At 41.1% G+C, this 23,229-nt stretch overlaps 2 protein-coding genes across 2 annotated transcripts; both read right to left on the reverse strand.

Moving 5' to 3' along the window:
• Window positions 1-3,180: 3,180 nt before the first annotated feature.
• Window positions 3,181-12,797, reverse strand: tars2 (threonyl-tRNA synthetase 2, mitochondrial). Its single transcript, XM_079562291.1, has 18 exons — window positions 12,213-12,797; window positions 11,623-11,798; window positions 11,424-11,538; window positions 10,282-10,403; window positions 10,103-10,211; window positions 9,821-9,885; window positions 9,669-9,747; window positions 9,432-9,578; window positions 9,255-9,353; window positions 8,979-9,148; window positions 8,746-8,908; window positions 7,503-7,640; window positions 6,992-7,069; window positions 5,190-5,290; window positions 3,886-3,987; window positions 3,725-3,797; window positions 3,514-3,628; window positions 3,181-3,407 (listed from the first exon to the last, which is right to left on the reverse strand). Exons 1-18 carry the CDS (start codon window positions 12,291-12,293, stop codon window positions 3,265-3,267), a joined length of 2,076 nt encoding a protein of 691 aa, XP_079418417.1. The 5' UTR covers window positions 12,294-12,797; the 3' UTR covers window positions 3,181-3,264.
• A 1,965-nt stretch (window positions 12,798-14,762) lies between these two features.
• Window positions 14,763-23,107, reverse strand: rprd2b (regulation of nuclear pre-mRNA domain containing 2b). The gene is made up of 10 exons (XM_079562285.1): window positions 22,871-23,107; window positions 20,390-20,519; window positions 20,078-20,313; window positions 19,941-19,996; window positions 19,741-19,867; window positions 19,485-19,660; window positions 19,141-19,411; window positions 18,845-19,069; window positions 17,541-17,705; window positions 14,763-17,456 (listed from the first exon to the last, which is right to left on the reverse strand). The coding sequence occupies exons 1-10, from the start codon at window positions 23,064-23,066 to the stop codon at window positions 15,190-15,192; spliced, it is 3,849 nt and encodes a 1,282-aa protein (XP_079418411.1). The 5' UTR covers window positions 23,067-23,107; the 3' UTR covers window positions 14,763-15,189.
• Window positions 23,108-23,229: the final 122 nt, after the last annotated feature.

Genomic DNA, 23,229 nt, shown 5'->3' on the forward strand with positions numbered 1-23,229 from the left:
CTCCATGGAGATGTTGACTAAAGGCAGCCAAATATAAGGTCGTCATCCAACTCCATTGCTTGATTACCCACCCTAAAAATAGCATTTTCTGGGTCAAGCTGGTCATTAGGGGCAGGTTTTGCATAGTCAACAGTAGAAATGTCACGCAGTGTGCCTTTAAGTGTTCATTTAAAAATATAATGGACAAATAAAACATAGAATTATGTAAATGCTGGCAATAAAAAAGACTAGAGCATAAAAAGTGAAATTTAAATCTTAGAAGATTTGTTAATTATATCAACATACTGTAAAGCCAGTGTTGGGGGTACTGCATTACAAAAGTAACTAATTACAGAAACAAAATACTTTTGTCAGTAATTGGCTTGTTTATAAATGCCAAACTCCCCCCAAATAAATGCAGCACCAAATCAAGTTGGAGACTGGGGTATAAGATCTGCAGTTGTGTGTAGCTTAAGTCATCAATATAAGATGTAGAAGAAGAAAAAAAGAAATCTTTGACTGCACATTAGCAGTGGCATTGTTACTATTTGCAGTTAATATTTTGCCAAAAGTAACACAAAAGTAACATATTACATTTTTAAAACTGTAACTACTAATCTAGAACATATTACAATTTTAAAGTTACTTGCCCAACACTGCATATGCTGTAGCATTCAGTCCCCAATAGACCAATTTACTCAATACTGTTACTTAAACCAATGTTTTTCAACCACTGTGCCGGGGCACACTAGTGTGCTGTGAGATATTGTCTGGTGTGCCTTGGGTCCAAAAAAAAAACTGTTTTGAAAAGAAATTAATTATCCGCAAATAATGTGCCGTTGTCGAGTCTCAGTGCTGTCTAGTGATCAGCAGAGTAACCATGTAATACTCTTCCATATCAGTAATGGCAGCAGGAAACCAATTTCTTTGAGACAAGAGAATTATTGATGCATGAATGTGACAGGTGGCTGTGACTGTGGCACTGTGGCTAGCGAGACTATACGGTGGTCCGATTCAGTACTTTGATCAGAATTACTTTATATTGAGAATATAGGCTATAGAGTTACATTTTTGTTACATTTTATGCTGGTGGCGTGCCTCGGGATTCTTTCAATGGAAAATATGTGCCTTGGCTCAAAAATGGTTGAAAAACACTGACTTAAACATTTCACATCTATAAAATCTTCCATGCCTCACGAATGCTAAGCATAAAGCTAGCCTCAGAGTCTTGAGTTCGACTCCTGCCTCTGTTTCTTCAAAAGGCAAATGTAACTCATTACTGTCTAAGCCCCAGTTCCACCTGCTTTGTAATCTAATTTTCACCCTGTCAACCGTTCTCTGCCACACTCCATTGCTGTGTTATGACTTATGTCGGACTCCGCTCCCTCAATTAGAAAGGAAAATGTTAAATTCTTTGACCCTTTTCTGGACTTGGCTGTTTCTACTAAACACAGATGAAAACACACAGCCTGGACACTCAAAGACTCAGTCCTAATTTAGGCATATCCCACTGTTCTACATCTGCCCTTTCTTCCACTCTTTCAAAGGAAAGGCTTCTTCATGACATTCGGGACATTTCAGTGAACTGGCTTGTAAAACGTTAATCCAAATGAGTTGGCAAAGGATAAACAATCTATCCTGGAGTATACGGCATGACTACTGAGTGAGGGAATGCAGAGAACAAAACCTCTCTAAAGTAGAGGTTCCCAAAGTGAGGGTCGCGGGACACTGAGGAGTAAAATATCAACCTGTAGTATCCAAGTGATTGCTTACAAAATTGTGTTCAGGTGTTAGTCCTGAGCCGCTGCAACTGAGCCAAACAATCATTAATAAACTACATTTAAAATATTGGGCACCTGGAATTATAAATGTGCAATACATTTTGGTTGTTTCTCTAGAGCTGTGTTGCTCAACTTGTGGATCAGGGAATGATTTTCCCCGGGTCACAAGCCTTACTCAGAATGCATTTCTTTCAACATCTATCTGCTGAAAAAGTACAAGAAACACGACAGTCTTTTAAAATGACTTATCTGGTTGCTTTTGTTATGGTTTTAGCTATAAAGGCTTATCTAAAGATTATTCAACTTTAATTTGTGGGGAAAATACAGGATTTTACATTATATAATACAAATAAATGATCATTTGGGTCAAGGCTTCGCTTGTCATCCTGTGGTTCTGGCGCCAGACAAGTTGATAATGATTGGTCTCGTGATTTTGGGGGTCACAGCCCAAAAACTTTGAGAACCCTTGACCTAGAGGCGAGGTGTCTGAAAGTTTTTCACAGTGGACCACCACACTAAAATGTATTGGAATAATAACATTTATCACAGATGTTTAGCACGAATTAATCACAAGCTCCATTTTACCTCTAAATCAGGGGTGTCAAACTCATTTTGTGTCGTGAGCTAAACTTCAGCTCCCATGGTGGCGGGTCGCGGGCCACATATAATATAAACAGGAAGATACTATAGAGGACATTTTTCCAATAAATGAATACTAATGAGTTGTGATTTGGTCAAAGCCCCAACTTGACTGTAGCCTAATCAATAACAACGGCTTACACTTGTATTGCACTTTACAAGCCTGTGTCACAAGTTTCTCAAAGTGCTATATAGTAGTAATTATTCATTGACTCCACACTCGGTGGTGGTAAGCTGTTATTTAAGCCACAGTTGCCCTGGGGCAGACTGACCATTTACCACGTGGCTATAATGTGTTGTTCATATCCTGATTTCTCAGTGCATGTTTGACCCCTGCTCTAAATTAACATGTTAGTAAAGTGCCATGATTTTATGACTTTTTTGGTATAATTTCTATATTGACCTAACCATGACAGTCACACTGATGTGATATGTTTTGGCTACTGACTTATTAAAGCAAAAAAATCTAAAAACAACTCCCAATTCAGCCATGTTGCCTGAGGGCCAAGTAAAAAGGTTAAAGTGATGCAACGGAAAAGGGTACAGGGACGAGAGGGAATACATAAGCAGGAATTAAATTCTACTTTTGTCTATTATTATTAGCAAGTTAAAGATTATTTGCTGTTCTCTATACAGAATTTCCTAAATAATTAGCTGTACATGCATGTTAGTGGGCAGAGAACATGAATGGAAACCACTGGCGGTGAGAGTGATCCAGAATACTGTTCAACATTAATAAAGATCCATAGCAGACAAATTCATACAAACAATTTTATTACAAATCCAGCAGCGCTTTCCTCATCTTGAACAGCTTGAACATGTAACGTAAACCTTTTCTTCTCCGAGTCATGATTTCCAGCAGACTTTAAAACTCATCCAAGTTACTTCTCGTGTCTCGTAGGTTTGTGAGAGCTGCCATCACCTCCTCTAAAGTCTTTCTCCCCAACTGCTTCCCCGTCCTGCATCGAACACTCACTGTCCCACTCTCGCTCTCCTTGTCTCCCACCACTGCACAGAAAAGACCCAAAGACAAACACCCAATGTAATTCAATGGCTTTAAATCAAAGGTGGGTTGAAGATTAACAACGATGGGTATTGCTTTGTTTGTTTTTACCAAATATGTAGTTGTACTGAGCCAGCTGAGCAGAGCGGATGTTCTTGTTTAAAGTGGCTCCTTGATCGTAACTCATGTCGGCCTGGAAACCGCCTTGACAAAACTGATGGACTACCTTAAGAGAGTAGAAATAAAGCCAAGAATAGAATGTTTTAATGCCTTTGAGAAGATAAAGGCTTAACACTGCACACTGCTCTTGTGTTGAACTGACCTGCTTGGCATATGACTCACTACTGCCCCCAACAGGAATTACCGCAATTTGTGCAGGGGACAACCACAATGGCCTGTAAAAAGAAAACATGAGGACATATTCAGCTTGAGAATTATTGGATAGACCTAAAAAAAAAAAAAAAAACAGAGATCGTTTATCACCATTTTCCCGCAAAGTTTTCCGCGAGGATAGCGATCATTCTCTCCAGTGATCCCAACACAGCTCGGTGGATCATCACAGGACGATGCAACTGGCCGTCTTTCCTGAAACAAAAAGGATCTTATTTAACCAACTAAACTTTAAAAAATAAAAAATAAATTAAAGAAAAATCGCAATCAGTTGGTATACACTGCCTGAGCCCCAAAAAAATCGCCACCTCAATTTAAAGGTGAGTTTTTACTGCCGATTGAACCGTATCCATGGTTACATATACATTCAATTCCGAAAACCTATCAGAAATCTTTGAAAAAAAAACTTAAATAAAATTGATCCACCAGGATGAAAAGCAAAGGCGTCAATCTAACCACCCATACAGCTGCTGGGTCACTGAAAGGTCAAATATGCACCAATATGATTTTTTACATAAAAAGTTGCATAGGCTTTAATGCTGAAGAAAATATGACTTATTTAGATGGATAGCATCAGTTGCAAGTTCTTCAGCTGCATTAATATCATTTTACTTTAGTGAAGCAGCAATGTTAATAAAGAAAAGTTATTTTTATTAGAATTTTTAAGCTGCTGACAGGAAGTGACATAGAAGAAGGTAAAGTTCCAGAAAACTTTGACTCATTTCCCATTGACTCAACATGGTTGCACGGCTTCCCGTCACTGTCCAATAAGGAAGTGAAACTATAAACATAACAAAAATGGCAAAACTAAAGAAAGCTGGGTACAGTCTCTAATGTGTCATATGCACTTTAACCAACTGTCGTGATCTGGTGTTGTTGCAGTTGGTCAGGTCTAGGTTCAGCAACACTATGTGCCCAAAGAATGAGATCAGCTCATCAGGTTATTCCACCAATGGATTTCTTCTTCCCTGATGGGCATATTCCAAGATGACAATGCCAGAGTCCAGATCTTAACCCCACTGAGAATCTTTAGGATGTGCCGGAGAAGGCTTTACACTGTGATCACACTCTCCCATAATCAATGCAATATCTTGGTGAAAAATAAACGCAACACTGGATCCTTTGACATCGCAGAGCCTTTTTTTTTTTGCGGCAATTTTTTGGGGTCAGGCAGTGTTTAAGCTGTAACACACTTCCTTCAGAGAACCAGACACACATGCCCAACCAAATAAACACAGAGATACACTGAACTCAAAATGAAAAAAACTAAAAAGCTGCTGAAAGATAAATGAATGACAAGAGACATAACAAACATGCGGCAAACAAAAACAGCTTGGTCTGGAACACAACCACTCTACTTACACAATCAGCAATGTCAGTGTCCCACAATTACTCACCCCACATACTGAAGATTGAACCTAGTCGGCAGCTGAAAGTCCAACTGTATCGTTGCACACTGGTGTTGTCTCCCAATGGCATCTTTGATCTGGATATCGATCTGTGAAAATGTTAGCCCTTATTAGCTTTTATGTGCATTTAATTGCTTGTTAAGATCTAAGAATATGAATGCATCTGTTCTGGGGCAACACTGGCTGCATTTTTTGTGGACAGTAATTATGACAAATGTTGTGTCAAGACTAGCTGATATGTCTAATTATAGCCCACACGCCCTAGCTATGCGGGTAAAAAGAATGTTTGTTTGGAGGGACTGTGTTTGTGCTGCTAGCCACACCCTGAACAGACCTACCTCCATTCTCTGTGCTCCCTCATGACCTGGATCACGTAAACTTTGCCTGACGCTGGCTCCCTTCTTTACGCAAACGGAAAACCTTTGCTGAAAATCTGGTTTCATAAATCACAATGCGGCTGTTAAAAATCGTACCCAAAGAAAAGAAGGAAAAGAAGGAAAAGAAGCGAGAGGTTCCTGAGAAATGGTCTTAGGGTTTCATTTTAAAAGTCCCATATATTGAAACAGTGGCTTTTTTTATATATAGCTTTTGATCCCGTTGCAGGCTATGTGTACTGCAAAACAAATGTTTACCTCTTACCCCCCACCTGAACCGAGAGCATTTTCTCCAGTTCGACTTTACCCAAATCTAAAAGCTTCTGGACTGGAGCCTGTAGGCCAGAGTAAGATATTAATGGCTCTTTTTCCTCACGTTGCCTGCAATGTTTTCATGTTCTTTTTCATCTAATTTTTTCCACTTTTCTGCTGCTCTTTCATCACATCTTTGTTGCTTTTTAATTGGTCTTTTGTGGCTTTTCTGTGTGTTTTCAGCCTCGTTTTTGTCTCTATTTTGAGGGGTAAAGTGTGCTCGGTTAGACTGTAACAAGTAACATGTGCAATAACCTCTTTGCAAAACTACATACAATAATCTCTGTATGAGCATCACTTACTAGGACTGTGAACTTGCACTGCCAATGCTGTCTGTTCAAATGTATTGAGTTTATTATTTGATTTTTATTTTCTTATTGTTCATATTAAGATTTTTGCTTTTACTCATTGTACATAAGATACCACTTTTAACTATTTAACTATTTGTCCTGTCTATTTTGCGCACCCTGAGAGATCTTAGCCGTATGTAACAAGTGAATTTCTCCATTGTGAGATAAATAAACGATTATCTTCTCTCATTTTAAGAGGTTAAAACAGCACCACTATCTGAAATGTTAGGAAACACACTTGGCTTGACATTTCTTTTGCTTTTCAAATCTTATTTTTCCGTTATGTAAACATTCACGTTGAAATGTTGACACACATACACTGGCCAACAGGAAGGTCTGTGCATAATGTTGCTCCTACAATGTATCACAAACTGACCGAAGTTGTGCTTTGTTTCATTCCTGCATGTTTGAGAAATCCTGTATATTCACCCTGTGTCCTTTTCTAGCGCTCAAAACACTGCTCACATTATTTTTCCAAGTCTAGCCATTCCGATCATTTCAGCTATCAGAATGCCGCCACTACCAAGCATGTCTTGGTAATAACTAGCTGCTGTTCAAGTGCTTTGTGTGTTGAGAAATAAGAGCTGAATTTATTTTATCTGTACATCATTTTAAGCTGTAGAACATGAAATGCCAACACTCGGCTGTTCAAGAGTACGAACAGTACATAACCCCTCATACATATCACAGTAGTTACATACATAGTTTGGGGTAAAGATCACTTTTCTCGGCTTGCACAGTTGTTATCACTGACCTTTGGTCCGTAGAAGGCCCCATCTCCTGGATTGACTTCCCAGCGCTCCCCAAACTGCTGCAGACTCCTCTCCAGCTGCTACTCAAAACACACAGAGACAGAGCAGTCAAAACAGAGCGCCCCTGGTACTTTGACACGCACTAGCATTCTGTAGGTGCTGGGGGTAAAACCAAGCATTTGATAAAACTCAATGGCATCAGCTTCAATTATTTAATGTGTCAAAAATCACATTCGGTTGTTGCTAAGGTGTTGCTAAGGACAGATTTCAACCATTGATTTCAACATTTTATTATTTCTTCACAAACTGACATTTTAAGGATGTAACACTATGATTTTTCCTTCTCCCACAAAAATATACAGAATATCATGAGCGCTTTATGCAGTAATCCGAAATTGTGAATTTGTGAAATCCGAAACCTTTTCGTTTCTTTTCAATGCCACACACAGCGCCACTAAAACGTTACATTTAACTGGCACAGAAAAGCTCTGGTAAGATAATATTATTGTGTACCTGTTCAGCGTGGTCCCACTGCTCAGGCTCCCCCAGACACGGTGTGGGGCGCGTCGACAGCAGACACTGGAAGGTGAAGCCAAACACATGATACACACAGCGCACAAAGTCCAGACAGGCCACAATCTCCTCCTCCAGCTGCAGAGAAACAAAAAACAGGCTTGAAAAATACAGACTAAAAGATGTTAATTGCTTAAAGAACTACTAAACAGTCAAAGGCAAGAGAGTAAGGCTAATTTCATACTTAATAATTGTTATCTGGATGTTGATTAATTGAAGGTAATAGTCAAAATCAATCATTAGATTCTCCCAACAACCAATGAGTGTATAATTACTGGACATAAAAGACTGCTGGGCTCAAAAACTTGTGTGTCTAAGGCTTCCAGTTAGACTGTTCTTATGTGAGAAAACCTGAGCCATGTGCATAAACAGGCTGTCAGCCCAGAGGCCGCTGGAGCCTGATGAGTGTCATGAGAACATCTCTGGGCACTGTGTAGGGGATCAGCTTTACACACTGTACAGCCCATAGATGAACATATGGACCTGTGTTTACTCAGCACAAAGACCCTGATTCATCCACAACGAGGCCTCCTGGAATGCCTCCCGACATCAGTACAACGCATTCAATATTAAAAAGTAAACAAAAGAGCCAAGTAAGTAGAGTTAAACACTTGTAACGCATTATAAAGTCAGAATGCTATTATGTGAAATGCTCATTCTAGTGTTTATCTTAAAATCTCCATAAGTTTTACCACTATAAACTACTGTAGGTACAACTGTTTCCAGGAATCATATTTTAAAGACTATCCTGATCTCTATTGCTGGGTTTCGTGTGATGTCTGAACATTTTAAAGGACCCATCGTTTTTCATCCATTTGAACTGCCAAGATGCAGATGTTTCGACCTGGTTTATGGATAAGATCACTGTAGTTACTGGGCCTGAACGCATAAATCAAAAACTGGCATAAAGTGCTGCTCCACAGCTTAGTGATTAAGGCAGCCGGCAGGAGCAATTATAGTAGTAGATTATAGAGTTTAGAAACCAAAATGGTAAGAAATATTCATGCATATGCATTTGGGTAGTTTGTTAGTAGTATCTTTATCTTTATAGTTGCCCCCTTGCCCATCTAAAATTTTGTCTCCATCTGGAATGACATGTATATATTCTACAAAGCCTAGGCCCATCTATGAACACACTTGCCACAGATTCAAGCATACACAGAAGTTAAATATGTGTTAATACCTGCTCAGGGGTGCAGAAGATATGTGCATCATCCTGACAGAACCTGCGCACTCGTGTCAGGCCGCCCAGAGCCCCCGACAGCTCGTTCCGGTGCAGCGCTCCAAAGTCAGCCCATCTCAGGGGCAGCTCCCTCCACGACCGAACACGGTGCTCAAACATGAGGCTGCAAACGACCAACAGTCACCTTACACTCCTTTTAAAATCACAATATGAACTTTTTTTTTTTTTTTTACCAATGTGCCGGGCAGTTCATGGGTTTCAGGGCAAAGGTCTGCGTGCCCTCAGACGTCACAGTGAACATGTTCTCGCTGTAGTGCTCCCAGTGGCCGGACCGTTCCCATAACGCAGTGCTGTACAAAGTAGGAGTAACTACCTCTGTGAAGCCCCGCTTTCGATACTCACTCTGTCGACACAGGAAAGAGGCTTTCATTATTAAAGAACCGAGTATTTTTCACTTAAAAAAAGGCTTATTTAAAATTGAGGAGCATATACAAGGAGGTTATGTTCACCTTAACAAAATCGGTGAGTGTATTGTAGATATGAGCTCCTTTAGGAAGAAAAAAGCAGCTTCCTGGGCTAATATCACTGAAGAAATACAACTCCTGATCCTGCAAAAATGGATAAGAATGTGTTGGAACATTACAATTGCAAATAACAATGCTTGTAAAACATATGTATGTGTTTACTTTTCCAATCCGTCTGTGATCCCTCTTTCGTGCCTCTTCCTGCTCCCTCTCCCACTCCTCCATCGAATTGACTCCCGGGAAGGCCACCCCCAAAAGACGCATCAGACCAGAGACTTCAGTCTGATTGGACAAAGTTACAGGGGAAATCTGCGAAGGAGAAGACAGGCAGATTAACAGCACTAAGTGAAAAAGTATTGTATTCATCCAAATAAAAAGATCTGAATTATGCACACACACCTGAAGCATCCTGAAGATCTTGAGGTAGCCAGTATGGGGAAGGAGTGGACCATCACAAACCCCTATACTGTCCCCACACCTGTGGAAACATCATAATTAATGACATGTAAATACAGACCACACTGATGTGAGTGGTTTTACCCATTACATGCCTGAATACTGAGATGACAGGGCCAGAGACCTGCTCCTCAACAAGTCGAAGACGTAACTCATTATACTACAAGACAAAATCAAATTTAACATTAAAAATCTAAAATGACTCAGGTATGAATCCCATTATCAGCATACATATATTTTACAAGTATATATAACATGTATGTATGTAAGTTGGCTTTAAGACACCCTAAGCCAAAAGAAGAAATAAAACTTTAAAATATGTGGTCATCTTGATTTTGCCACTTTTTACAGCAAGAAAAACATGACTACCGGTATACCTGAAAAAGCTCTTGGATGTCCTGAATATTTAGGTTCAGCCGAATGAGCGGCAGTTTCTGAGCCGCTGCCTCCATACATCTTTCCTCCACATCACTCAGAGAGAAGACACTGGAGAAACATGACAAAGGGATTGTAGACGGAATGAAGTTTATTTCCTCCATTTCAACACTGAAAGTACCTGTTCTTTTGTATGTGATCACAGTAAAGGCCCAGCTCTGATGCTCCTTCCCGGCACACCTTGGCACCTAGCACTGACTCCAGCACTCCACCCAGCACACATGCTCCTGTCCTCCAGGCCACCTATAAAAGTGATTTTATAATATCAATGCTGAACCTGTCCTGCGTGTATAATAATCATACCATGCTGGAATGTCATTTGCGTAATCTCTCTATAAAACCATCAGATTGTTGCGCTCAAAACTTTTACCCTGGCAGAACTACTTTTGCTATTTTCAATTTTTAAATCATAATAAAAAAGAAAGTACCAAAATGACCCTAATCAAAAGTTTGCACACCCTAGTTCTTAATACCGTGTATTGTGTTAGTTGTCGATGAGGTTCTTTATTTTTTCTGACGGTAAAGCGGCCCTTTCTTCTTGGCAAAAAGCCTCCAGTTCCTATAAGTTCGTGGGGTCTTTAGCATGAACTGCACGTTTGAGCTCTTCCCAGTGGTTCAATGATATTGAGGTCAGGACACTGAGATGTCACTAACGGGACCTTCACTTTATTCTGCTGGAGCCACATCAGCGAAACACCTCCATATTTCACAGTAGGTATGGTGCACTTTTTTGTTGTCAACAAGGTCAATGAGGGCTGATGATGAAAAGTGCTTTCACCAACTGTGAAATACTAACGATGCTATGATTCATATTCTTTGAAAAATAGTCAAAAAATCTGCCAAGGTATGTAAAGCTTTGAGCTCAACTGTAGTTAAGTTATATTTGAACATAATAGGGAAAGTCAGTGGTTAATTTTATTATTATTTTATTTATTCATTTTAGTCTCTTCATAAAAATAAAAGATAATTAATTTTTGGTATGAGACATCAACATAATGACATAGGAATAATAGGAATATGAATACGTCTTAAACCTACAGCTCATATAAAAAATAGAGGAGAAAACTTTGGACAACAACTGTTCTAATTCATCCCTTCTGACCGCCAGAGGCGGTGCATAAAGCACTGATGATCATCCTTACGCATGATCATTCAGTGCTTTATGCACCGCCTCTGGCAGTCAGAAGGGATGAAATATAAAACTGTAGTTACCAATGTAACTTTTGTTATTTTGAAGTCACGAAATAAACACAGTTAACAAACCTGTCTTCCTTCAGGTGTGTCGAACCCCAGAAACTGCAGTTCACAGTCGCTCTGTATTGGTTGTCCCAGGTCCCATAGTTCTCCATTCACCTTACTGACCAAAGCCCCTTTAACACTAGAAGGAAGGATAGAACACATAACATTAGTGACAAACACAGCTGAACATAAATGGACTTTTTAAACAATGTTCTGTATTCACCGGGCTCGCTGGGCAATGTTGAGAGGAGTCGTACAACCAGCTTTTCCTTCAAGAGACTGGCCACTACTCAGACGAACGGTCACAGGCCTCTCATGCGCCTCACTTCTGCAAGTGTCCTCTTGCTTCTTCTTCAGAGAGTCAAACAGCTGCAGCAGCTGAAAAGAAGCTGATGATACCTGAAAGACATAAGAGAAAAATCAACAAGTAGAAATAATACTACAGAATATCAACAAATAAACTTTTAGAAATGTCGTTTCACTACATGGTGGTTATACTTAAATTTCTTCAGATATTGTATGAAGCCGTGATGAATATGAAAAGCAGGAGGAATTGGTCTAGTTCTTTTTTATTATCATTATTATGTATACTTATTATGTATACTGTATTGCGATATCCAGAGTCAAGAGTCATTGTAACAACGTATGTAATACACAAACACACAGGCAAGGCTAATCCACAATATTATGAAAAAAAATGTACAATATCAACATTTGCTTCAACCATCACATAACCAGACACAGCCACTCCAAAGCTGCAGCACCAGTGGCTAATGCTAGCTGCTCTGATCTCAAATCTAAAAAGTCTCGCACCTTGACGTAACCCCTTCGCCCGTGAGTAGTGTTGCGAACAAGGGTCCGACACAAAACAAAAGGAATAACTTGCATCAACATGTTTGCTACAAGCACATCTGGATAAAATAATATTCACATCATTGCCCTCAACAACAAGGGCAGCCATAACACCGGAAACGTACAGGAAGAGCCGCTGCAGATTGGCTAAAATTGGAAAAGGGCGGGACAACGTAACAACGCAACTTTGCGTGCGCGCTCAGGTACCTCAAAGTGCGCGTACCGCGCGCTCACGTAGCTCAGTGCGCGCGTACCAATGAGGTGAAATGTGATTATAAAGTGTTATTGAAAAATGTGCATAACAGATTATTCTCCTTCCAACGACCACAGTCCGAACATTTAGGAAAACTCTAAGCAGCGCATCATTCTCCATAACACTGTCAACACTGGACCACGGACTTCATATCCATCCAATGCTGCATGTGCCTCTTGATTCAACGAATGAAATATCTATAAAAGCAGCTTGGGCATATTGGGGTATAAACATTGTTCACGCTGTAAAGCATCTATGGCCACTTGAGAAAACAAAAATGTCCAAATAACTGAGTCAAAATAATCCCTCCTATTAAAACCCAATTATTTGAACATTTCTGCAGGTTAAAAAAAAGTCCAAGAGTTTCATGGCAAAGCGAAAAGCAAAGGGACAGATGCAGTGCATTGGCGAAAATGACGAGTTGAAGTACCACTGAAAATCCACTTGGGGGAGCTATACACTGTTCAGGCTTCAGCGCCTCACACCGGCAATAATTTACACGTGTGATGTGGCGGTGACTCAGATCACTTGATTTGCCATCACTGCTGATGAATTCTTCCGTCATACCAAAGCTGTATGTGAATGTAAATTGAGTACTGTAGGGAACAGTTGTTACTCCCACACAGACAAGAAAATGTGGTTTACAATAAATAAATAAAATAATTACTGAATGAACCAGTCAAAATCAAATGGGAACGGTAGGTCCCTATGCTGCAGTAGGAGTTAATCCCAGACAGTGCACATTCTTGTGTTGTCTATTGCTGGGGACAAAAATTTAAAAAAAAGATGAAAATGTGTTATTTTGCTTTGGGTATGTTGTACTGCAAGATAAGCACTAGCAGAAAGGGAAAGTAAGGGCCAATATAAACCATCAATAACTTTTTCCAATTACTGTGATTCTGTGATTCAAGTTCGAACTTTCACACCAAGTATCACTTCAGAAAGAGATTTGCTTTTAGGGCACCTGCTCTCCAGTTCTGTTTGTTTTTAGACCTTGTATAACTTGTTAAAATGACGATTATACAAGGTTTAAAATGAGAAGTTCTAAAGTGGGCCTGAAGACTAGAAAAGGGGTGTTCAAACTTAAATTATTTGGTCATACATACTGGAAAAACACAGTAAATTAAGTCGAGAGCCCGAAACTGGTAGTTGTTGTGGCTAATTATAGAGTCATACATGGCAGGGCCATGTCGGTGTTGAAGTCAACATTTCAATCATTCAAATAGGTAAATCTTGGATAAACTGTGGTCCTTTCTATCACTACACATTTCTTTATATTATGATTTTTAATCATGTAGGTCATATATGCAACAGTTTGGACACCCCTTGACTAGAAAATAAATGATTTGTCTCCTTATCTATTTCAGTTGCAGCAGATCACGAGAACCACGGCAAGATGCCCAAAACACCCCCGAGACAAAACTTGCCGTAGTGGGTTGCAAATAGTAAAAATATAAAAGATTGTTGCCAGTATGTAACATTTAATAACTAACAATGCAATATTTCTGATGATGAAAGACAGATAGAAAGGAGTACCCTTCATTTCCAGCCAAAAATGGGACAGATACCCATGAGCCAGTGCTTTCAATCTACACTTGTGTTTCTGCCGAGTCCATAAAGTAGTTCTACGTCATGTACAAGTGAGTGACTAAGTGCTGCCATAAATGTAGAACGTGTACAAAATCTATTGGGACAAAAACAAAACAAAACATAAAACGAGATTTTGTGATAAATGGAAAAACACAGGTGTTCCAATACACACTGGCTGCAACAGGATTATTGCTGAACTGTGCAGAAAGTAGAAAAAAAGTAGATTAAAAAACAGACTATGTAGATTAACAGTGACCAAATAAAATACCTCCCCACCTTTAATTGATACTCTGTATTTTATTCAAGTCTGTACATGCTGAAAGCTATTAAGAGTGGTTTATGGTGGAAGCTTCCATCTACTATGGTATTTCTTGATGACTATCATGAAATGCAAACAGGCAGACGTTTATTCTGATAGTAATAAAGAAATATTGTCAACCTCCTCTTCTGTCTTGCGGACTAAAAGTACGACATAAGACGGAAACGGTGTTTAAAATCTTAACAAGGCCCCAATACAGTAAAGACAGGATACATCACTGTCTTGTTTTACACACAAGAGGTTGAAAAGAAAAAGCTGTATCAACGTAATCTTTATACAGAAGCTTAGAAATATACAGTGCAAAGAGATAGAAGGTTTGAAAGGCCTAGAGAGAGATCAATTTACAATAGGGCACACGAGAAATAAAACATCCTTAACTGCAGAACAAAACAATGAAAAATGCCTTCGTTAAGTACAGGTAGCACACATCCATCGATTAGAAGCGTTGATTGGAATTACCATAATCACTTTTTGAGTAATATGCTGTTCATATCCTAAAAGACTCATATGTACATTCCTCCTGCTCTCCAACATCATATGAAAGAAACCTATGTGAATTTTGAGAGTTTGCAACTGTATGGAAGTAGAAGTGGATTTAGGGTTGGTCGTGTGACACCCAAGCGGGGAGCAGCTGAACCATGGCATGGTTATTAGCTATTGACACAGAATATTGTATAATTGAAGTAAAGACTCGACTCACACAGCAGGGCAAACACACACATGTACATATTGTGAATCACCTACTCTTCATTCAGGTCATGTCACAAAGGAACGCTTTAGTAGCGAGGGGGCAAAAAGGGTCTTTTAGGGGGATAGAAGGGACCTCCAAAGGGAGGACCATGACGCTTCCCTCTGAAGCCTCTGAAACCTGGCGGCCGAGGAGGAGGTGGAGGGGGGCGGCCTCGCACCAATGGCCTCTGTGGGATTGGCTCCGTCATCATGAAGACGGGCCGGCCCAGGTCCAGGAGAGGGGTAGGAGCAGGTGCTCTGGGACGGGGAGGAGTTGGGCTACTGACGGGGGCTTTCAGCTCTGGAGCTTTCTGCTCTGGGGCTTTTTGCTCTGAGGCTTTTTGCTCTGGGGCTTTCTGTTCAGGAGCTTTCTGCTCAGGGCCTTTGGCCTCAGGGGTTTTGGCCTCGGGGGCTTTGGGATCAGGGTTTTTAGACTGAAGGACTTTAGGCTCACAGTTTTTGGGCTCAGGGGCCTTGGACTCAGGAGTTTTAAGTTCAGGAGTTTTGAGTTCAGGAGTTTTGAGTTCAGGAGTTTTCTTCTCTGGAGGATCAGCTGACTTGGTAGTACGAGGGGGGCAGGGTGGAGGCGTATCAACCTGGGGCAAATCACGGGGAGAAGGAGAGGCGGATCTGGGGGGAGGAGAAGGGTGTGGACGAGAAAAATTCGGAGGATCTTTGACTCTGCCAAGTAAAGGGGGAGGGACTCCACGACTGCCAGGCCGATGGAGTGGGGGTATACTCCGAGAAACAAAATGCTCCTTAACTGTCCCTGGACGGGGCAACCTTGGAGGTTCACCTAACAGTGATGTCATGAAAGGAGGGCCTACTTTACTCCCTCTAGGAGCACCCCGCTCAGGCCCCTCTTGTCTGATTGGAAGCGGGAGCGGTAAGTGACGATCAACAGGGACCAATACTCCACCCACCATGACAGCTGAGGGAGAGAGCAGGGGAGGGGTGGGGGGTCTTTGGGATAAAGGTGGAGGAGCTTGTCGAGAGATGGGCAGAAGAGTATTAAAGAAAGGGGAGTTTATAGGTGGATGCTGGTGAAGATGGGTTGGAGGACCCTCATTGGGGTAGGGCACAGTAAACTGAGGCTGAGGAGGAGGCAAATGATGAGGGTGCGAGGCCAGAGGGTGCGAGGGCGGAGGGTGCGAGGGCGGAGGGTGCGAGGGTGGCGGGTGCGAGGGCGGAGGGTGAAGATGGAGAAAGGGGTGTGGAGGAGGAGGAGGGGGCAGTGGGAGCTGAAGTGGAGGAGCCATATCTTCAGACATTCTTCTGTTCATGTTTAAAGGTGGAGGCACAGCGATTGGTGAAGGAGGCTGAGCTTCCATGTACTCCTCCTCTTCGTACCACATTCCTCCTGCAGCGCGACCGCATCCGCTTGACCCTCGCCGAGACCCACGGTCAATCACTCGGATACTCTCTACTGTCTTGATGGGTTCCCCAGTAAGAGGTCTGTTTGAGTAACCTAGAATTTCAATAGGTGCCCCTTCGGTGCAGGGAGAGACTAGTGTCTGAATACGGTGGTACTTACCCTCCTTCCCATCTCCTCCCGGTGTCCCACCCCGAGCTTTGCCCTCTCTTTTCCCACTGAAACCTCCATCATCAGAGCCTGAGCTCACCTTACGAGAACCAGCAGATACTCTCCTCTCTGCTACAGCTTTGTTTTTTAAATAACCAGGCTGTCCATTATTCTTACCCTTCAACACTTCAATACTAGAGTGCGAGGAACTGCCATGCGTTCTAACTTCCTCCTCTTTCAGTTTTGTGTGGTTCTTTTTCACAGCTCCATAACGAGATGGGGATAAAAGGTCTCCCTCACTGTTGCTCCCAGACGGAGTGATAACAGCGTCCCAGGGCTCACTGCGGTAGGCTGTGGGTGATAGAGGGTGACTTCCAGAGGAGCCAATGGACTCTGGGACACTTCCGGGAGTATCCATCATCTCGTCTTGAGTGGGAGTGCAGGCAGCCTCGTCTCTAACTGGTGTGCCATCAATTCCATCAGGACTGAGATCACCTAATGCCAGGCTGAAACCAGGATTTCCCTGCAGGAAGCTGTTAATCTTGGACTCTAAACTGGGGGTAGACACATGTGGAGCTATGGTTCGTGTGGGGGGTGGCGGCGGAGGGGACAGCTGACTCTCTCTGTCCCGGTCCTTACTTCTACCAGGCATTTCTCTTTTGATAGTGTTGCCAATAACGGGTTTTATTTTAGGAGTGGTTGGAGTGACTGGTGTTTTTCCTGATGATTTTGGAGATGTTCTAGTTGGTGTAGAAGCACTGTTTGTCACACTGTGCAGCAAAGAGGACAAACCTGCAAACATCGAAAACAGAAAAAGATTAACACAATACTTGTACTGTCACATTTAAACTGCATATTGAACCATTTGTTCTTCACCTGGTGTGTTTGACTTGGAAAGAGCATTCAGTATGCCTTCAGGTGTGATGTCAACCCGGGACAAGATGCTGGCCAGAGCGGGGCTTGGAGAAGACGTTTTTAAAGCCGAGGCTTGTCCCGTGGGTGTAGAGGGGGTCCCTGGAGTTGCCTTCAGAGCCGGACTGGCTGCAAAACAAAAATCAAAAATCATGATTCTGTTAAAATCAGAACAACAATTACTTGTACATTTGAACTAATATATTTTGACAATGTAAAATATATTAGAATTTAGATTTTTTTATTTGATGCTTCTTAAGATTAAGCATCACTTCACTTTTCGCTTTTGGACAAAATACATTGCTCTACAGCAGAACAGCTATAGAGTCTAAGTGCACCATTTGAAAGGTGGCAAGGGAGCCAGTGCATTATTTGTATTAATAATATTTTCTTCCTCGATTAAGTTATTTTTTGTAATCAGTTTGTGTAATCACCTTAAAGGAATAGGCCACCGTTTTTATATACTAAGATATGTTCTTACCTCACTTTAGTCGAGTTAATATATCCCCGTCTGGTCATTGTCCGCGCGCTCTGTCACGCAAACGGAGCACATACGCAGCCTCTCCCATATGTGACATAGCTCCGAAAAAGCTCACGATAGAAGCTACCAAGCTCTTCCACGTGTTCCCTATTTAAATAAAGTTACGTGAAGTGTTTTCATGCGAAGTATATTTACACAGAAATGTAACGTGTCGATTTTATAAGCAAATAAAAAGGGGGACTATATTGTGAGGCGTAATTATACGAGGAGCACAGCGTCCGCGTAGTAACTCCTAAAGACTTCCCCCGCTCACTTCCGTCAATAACCTTTAGGAGTTACTGCGCGGACGTTTTACTCCTCGTATCATTACGCCTCACAATATAGTCCCCCTTTTTATTTGCTTATAAAATCGACACGTTACATTTCTGTGTAAATATACTTCGCATGAAAACACTTCACGTAACTTTATTTAAATAGGGAACACGTGGAAGAGCTTGGTAGCTTCTATCGTGAGCTTTTTCGGAGCTATGTCACATATGGGAGAGGCTGCGTATGTGCTCCGTTTGCGTGACAGAGCGCGCGGACAATGACCAGACGGGGATATATTAACTCGACTAAAGTGAGGTAAGAACATATCTTAGTATATAAAAACGGTGGCCTATTCCTTTAAATGTAATTGAGAGTCAATTAGTTGCACAACAGAACAAGACACCAAGAGGCCGCAAACAACTGTTAATTTAACCTACAATACTAAACATTCCTTAAGATACACTGAGGAAAAACTTACAAGTGTTTTTCATGGCGGATGTAAGTGAATTGAGAATGGAGCTGATCTTCCCCAGGTCCACTTTGGCCAGGTTGACTCCGAGCGGGTTGGGAGGAGCATTAGCAGAGGTGGGAGTGCCTGCAGTAGAAGCTGCAGCAGTGGAAGCATTGCTCTTGGAAGCATTTGTTGGGGTTGTTGGAGCCTTTGCTGTGTGTACAGCAGGGAGCTTGTCTTTCTTGGTTTCTGCTGGTGAAGATGTTAAGTAGAATTGAAAAAATGAGCCAGTAAAATGTAATATGTGTTGTTTGACAACCAACCGCCTGCTAACGCCTCTGCCTCCTCATCAGACACATCCATGTCGTCGTCTTGAGCCTCATTAGATTCGTCCATAGCTTTGCCATCCAGTTCCGGGTCCACCTGAGCCCTGTTCAGACCCAGAGCCAGGAACGGAGAGTCTGAGCCAGTGGGCGAGGGGGCGTCCTCAGAGGGAGACGGGATGGGGGAGTCTTCTGATCCAGGCAAAGTTGCCTTGAGTAAATCCAGTTTTCTTTTTAAACTGGCCACGCGGTTGGCAAAGGCACTATATGCCTGTGAAAAAAATAAAAATAAATCAGTGTTTGTTACCAGGTGCCATCACTAACACCATCAGGCGTTTACTTACATTGGCCACAATTTTAACCTCTTTATACTGCATCTCATAGAAGATGTCTGCATTTCCCAAAGACTCCAGCAGGGGAGGGCCTTTCTTCATCTCTTTTTCAAGAAAGCTCACAAACTCTTGCAGTTTCAGACTACCTTCATCAAAATCCTTGGCAAATTTGTTTCCCCCAGCTTTGTCTAAAACAGTAAGACTATTGCGTCAATATTTATCCTCAGCCCAAATAAGTATGATTATTACAAAAAACATTGTGTGGTACCTTTGAGCCTCTTCAAAGCCTCGGTGCTGCAGACATCCACTCTCAGAGTCGAGAGCTGTTTCTCTCTAAACTGTTCTTCAGCAACAGCTTGCTTGTATTGTGACAAGTCATCAATGAGTGACTGGGGCTAAATATGTAATAAGATTAGATATTAGTTGGTAAACAGGTGGAAGGCTTTCAGTGGACAGTGCAATACGTACAGTAAATTCGGCTAAAATCTTAGATTTGAGGGCTGCTTTAGTCGTCGTTGATGGAGCTTGAGAACAACAAAGTAAACAAAGACATCATTACATTACATCTGGGATGCACAGCTGATGGAGGAGGTGGATGAACTTACTGCTTGCTGATGGAGGCTTCTTTTCTTTTTCCTCCTTCTTCTCTTTCTCTTTCTCTTTCTCCTTCTCTTTCTCCTTCTCTCTTTCTTTCTGCTTCTCTTTCTCTTTCTCTTTGTCCTTTTCCTTCTCCCTTTTGTTCAGGCCTGCTTTGAACTTGGCAATGGTTTCCTCAGGATAAACACTCCTCTCTTCCCATATAGTAAATATCCTCTCAATTGACTTACGGACTTTCCCATCTCTGTTAATGCACAAGAAGATCCCAGTGATCAAACACATCAGGAATAAGAAACACAGCTATTCATATTTAACTTTACCTGATAAATTGAGTAGCATTTGGGAGGGCATCTGCAAAAGAGGACCTGAAGACAACAGCATTTTTCCTCTTGCAGTTTTGAATGACATCATTGGCAACGAAGAAAAGGTTCAGACGGTGATTGTTGTCAGCTGGACACAAAAGCATAAAAGAATTGTATCAAAGTCAGTATATCAAAGAAATAAAGTAGCAGTAACTGTACATCAATGTAATATCTAAGTTGGCCCAATGTGAATAAGCCAATGGCCTTTTCTCACTAAAGACACTGATTTCCGTGCATGTCACTTGATACATAAACTGCAATGTAAAATAACATTCTGAAGAGGCAAAAGCCCATAGATTATTAGTGAGGGAAGGCCAGAATCCTATGGTAGAATATTTTCAACAGAAATGAGAAACTGTGACATAGAGTACAGTAATACCGCTGTAGGGCTTATCCACGTTAAATTAAAGCTGGTGTGACAGCAGTTCAATGTCGTAATTTTTATTTTTTACTTAAGTTCTAAAAAAACATTATTTAATCATAAAGATACAGCTGCTGCCAGCTGAAGGGATTTAAAGATACAATTACAAAGATACAAAGACATTATGTGGTCCCAATGACAAAAACAAAACAATAGGTTCGACATTTGCAGATTTTCAGTTTGGTTAATTATTTATTTTCAAAAACAGTGAACCGTCGGCAGAGTCCAAATTCTAAAAACATGAATACAACCTGTCGAGTAAGGATCCACCACAGGATGTTTATCTACTTTCAGTAATCAGGGGCAAGCCCTGTGTGAAGCACTTTGGGTTTTCACTTGTGTCATGTGAAAAGCGCATTACAAAATAAGCCTCCATTAAATTCCAAATAGTTTATTTCAATTTGTAGCAGTGGCTGCATTTTACATCAGTTTGATTGTGGTCTTAAATTATTTGGATGACGGTGATTGCAAAAAAAAACTATTAATTACCAATTAATGAGTATGGCACATTAGCATTACATTAAGGGAATAACAGATACATGTAAGTATAAAAGACATACATAAATAAATGTAATGAATAAATCTGTGTATAAGTGTAATTACAGTAAAGTTGAATATGCTGCTATGACAAAATAGAACCATGTTATAATGTCAGGTTCTTGGGCAGTAGGTAAATTTGTAGCCAATTTTGGTAGGATCCATGGAAGGGCATTCAAGTAAAAGTCTACTTTACTCTCCTCTCCTGCATCGAGCATCATTGATCTGTTTCTTCCAAATCTACAAACTTCTACAAACATCTGAAAACACTGCTGTTTTGTGCAGAGATGACCCCAGCATCAGACAACCAGCACGTGACCACAATGATGAACAGGCCGTCAGCAAATCTTTGACAATGAATAATGATTCAACAGGATAAAACATGGTGAACGCTCAAACATGTCGAGCAGTTTTCAGTTTAACTGTAAACTACATCCACTCACTCAGAACAAATGTAGCTCAAGAACAATATCACACACTTCTACATATTCCAAATATCACACAAACTGAAATATTAATATTCATTGTTGCCTGCATTTTGTACACTGTATGTTCAACACTGGTCAATACGTTTGAGCTGACATGACTGGCTTCAATTCAAGTATTCACCATTTACTGCAGTTATTCACCTATTAGTGCCACTTGACTGGCTAAGGGGCTCTTATTAAAACTTATTTTCTTCAGAGTACTGCATTATAATGTATTACCCATATTGAAACACTTCATCTGCCTCTGGTCCAACACCAGGTCACTCAATAAGATAACTTCATGATAAATAAAAATGGCCATAGTTTTGGAGACATGCCCCTGTTTGGTCTTAATAATGCATGTCTTCCCCTCACATTCAGATCTTGAAGGCTCGCGGTGCTGATCATAATAAACAATGGCACAATCACACAAGTCACATTTCCTCTCATCACAAAAACCCAGCGAAGCAGGTGTCAGCATTAATACGGTCTTGTTATTACATGTTACTATCAGCATCCAACAGAAACGCCAAACTTATCACGAATGTTATCAAAAAGTATCACATTTCCCTCACGCGGGATTTTGTTTTACAAATACAACAAAATAAACAAATGAGAATCTGTAACCGAGTCATACAGCTTCAGATGGCAACAATGCCACGATCTAAAAACTAAACACATTTATAAAGCTAATATGTGCGTGAAAATGTATCAACATTGATTCCTTTTGGTATTCTGTGTTAAAGTTAATCCACAGAGGGTTATGGGCCGAGTGTAAACAACTGTGCAGCAGCAAAGACCGACAGATGCGACATTAGCCCGGATGGCCAAAATACTATTAACTTTATCAATTGCTCAGAAATATCAAAGATTTGCTGGTTAAACTGTGCTAGAAACTATGCACTTATAAAAGACCGATTGTGATCCTTAATGTGCTATTCCTTTGCAAGAGTAACGCTACCATTACAGAAGTAGCCGCTGAACTAGCGTTAGCATGGAGGGTACGCTACTCACATTTCTTGAGCCACTTCATCCAGGAACGAACAATTTGGCCGTGGTGCTTCTTGTTTTCAATGCACCAGCTCGATAATCCCTGTATTGACTCCATAGTGTTGGATACTCCTTGAAATCGCCGATCTAAGGACGCTTCCAGTGCAGCGGAGGAGCTGCGGGCTGCCTGCCCGCTTGCAGCCCCTGTATCGGCCGCCATTTTTCCAATCCTCTTTAGCAGCGCCGCTCATGGAGCTGCTGGTCTGTGATGAAGACGCAGAGCGCACGTACAGCGCGGAGGGAAACACGCCCCTTCTAATGCATATGCACTAAGTCTAAAATATATTCAGTGTTCTGCATATCAACAATAAATACACACACGG

This window comes from Gobius niger (assembly GCF_951799975.1).
Source record: "Gobius niger genome assembly, chromosome: 8".
In the NCBI taxonomy this organism is placed as follows: Eukaryota; Metazoa; Chordata; class Actinopteri; order Gobiiformes; family Gobiidae; genus Gobius; species Gobius niger.

Bases quoted from the DNA above. Each gene is read 5' to 3' on its own strand.
- tars2 (XM_079562291.1), bottom strand. From the start codon at position 12,293: ATGTTGATGCAAGTTATTCCTTTTGTTTTGTGTCGGACCCTTGTTCGC. The intron at 5,291-6,991 runs GTCAGTGATAAC...ACATTTTCACAG, and splicing joins GGGCCTTCTACGGACCAAAG to ATCGATATCCAGATCAAAGA. The intron at 3,408-3,513 runs GTAAAAACAAAC...TTTTCTGTGCAG, and splicing joins TCAGTACAACTACATATTTG to TGGTGGGAGACAAGGAGAGC.
- rprd2b (XM_079562285.1), bottom strand. From the start codon at position 23,066: ATGGCGGCCGATACAGGGGCTGCAAGCGGGCAGGCAGCCCGCAGCTCC. The intron at 19,412-19,484 runs GTAAGTAAACGC...TTTTTTTCACAG, and splicing joins AGGTTAAAATTGTGGCCAAT to GCATATAGTGCCTTTGCCAA. The intron at 17,706-18,844 runs GTAAGTTTTTCC...TTTGTTTTGCAG, and splicing joins ATCCGCCATGAAAAACACTT to CCAGTCCGGCTCTGAAGGCA.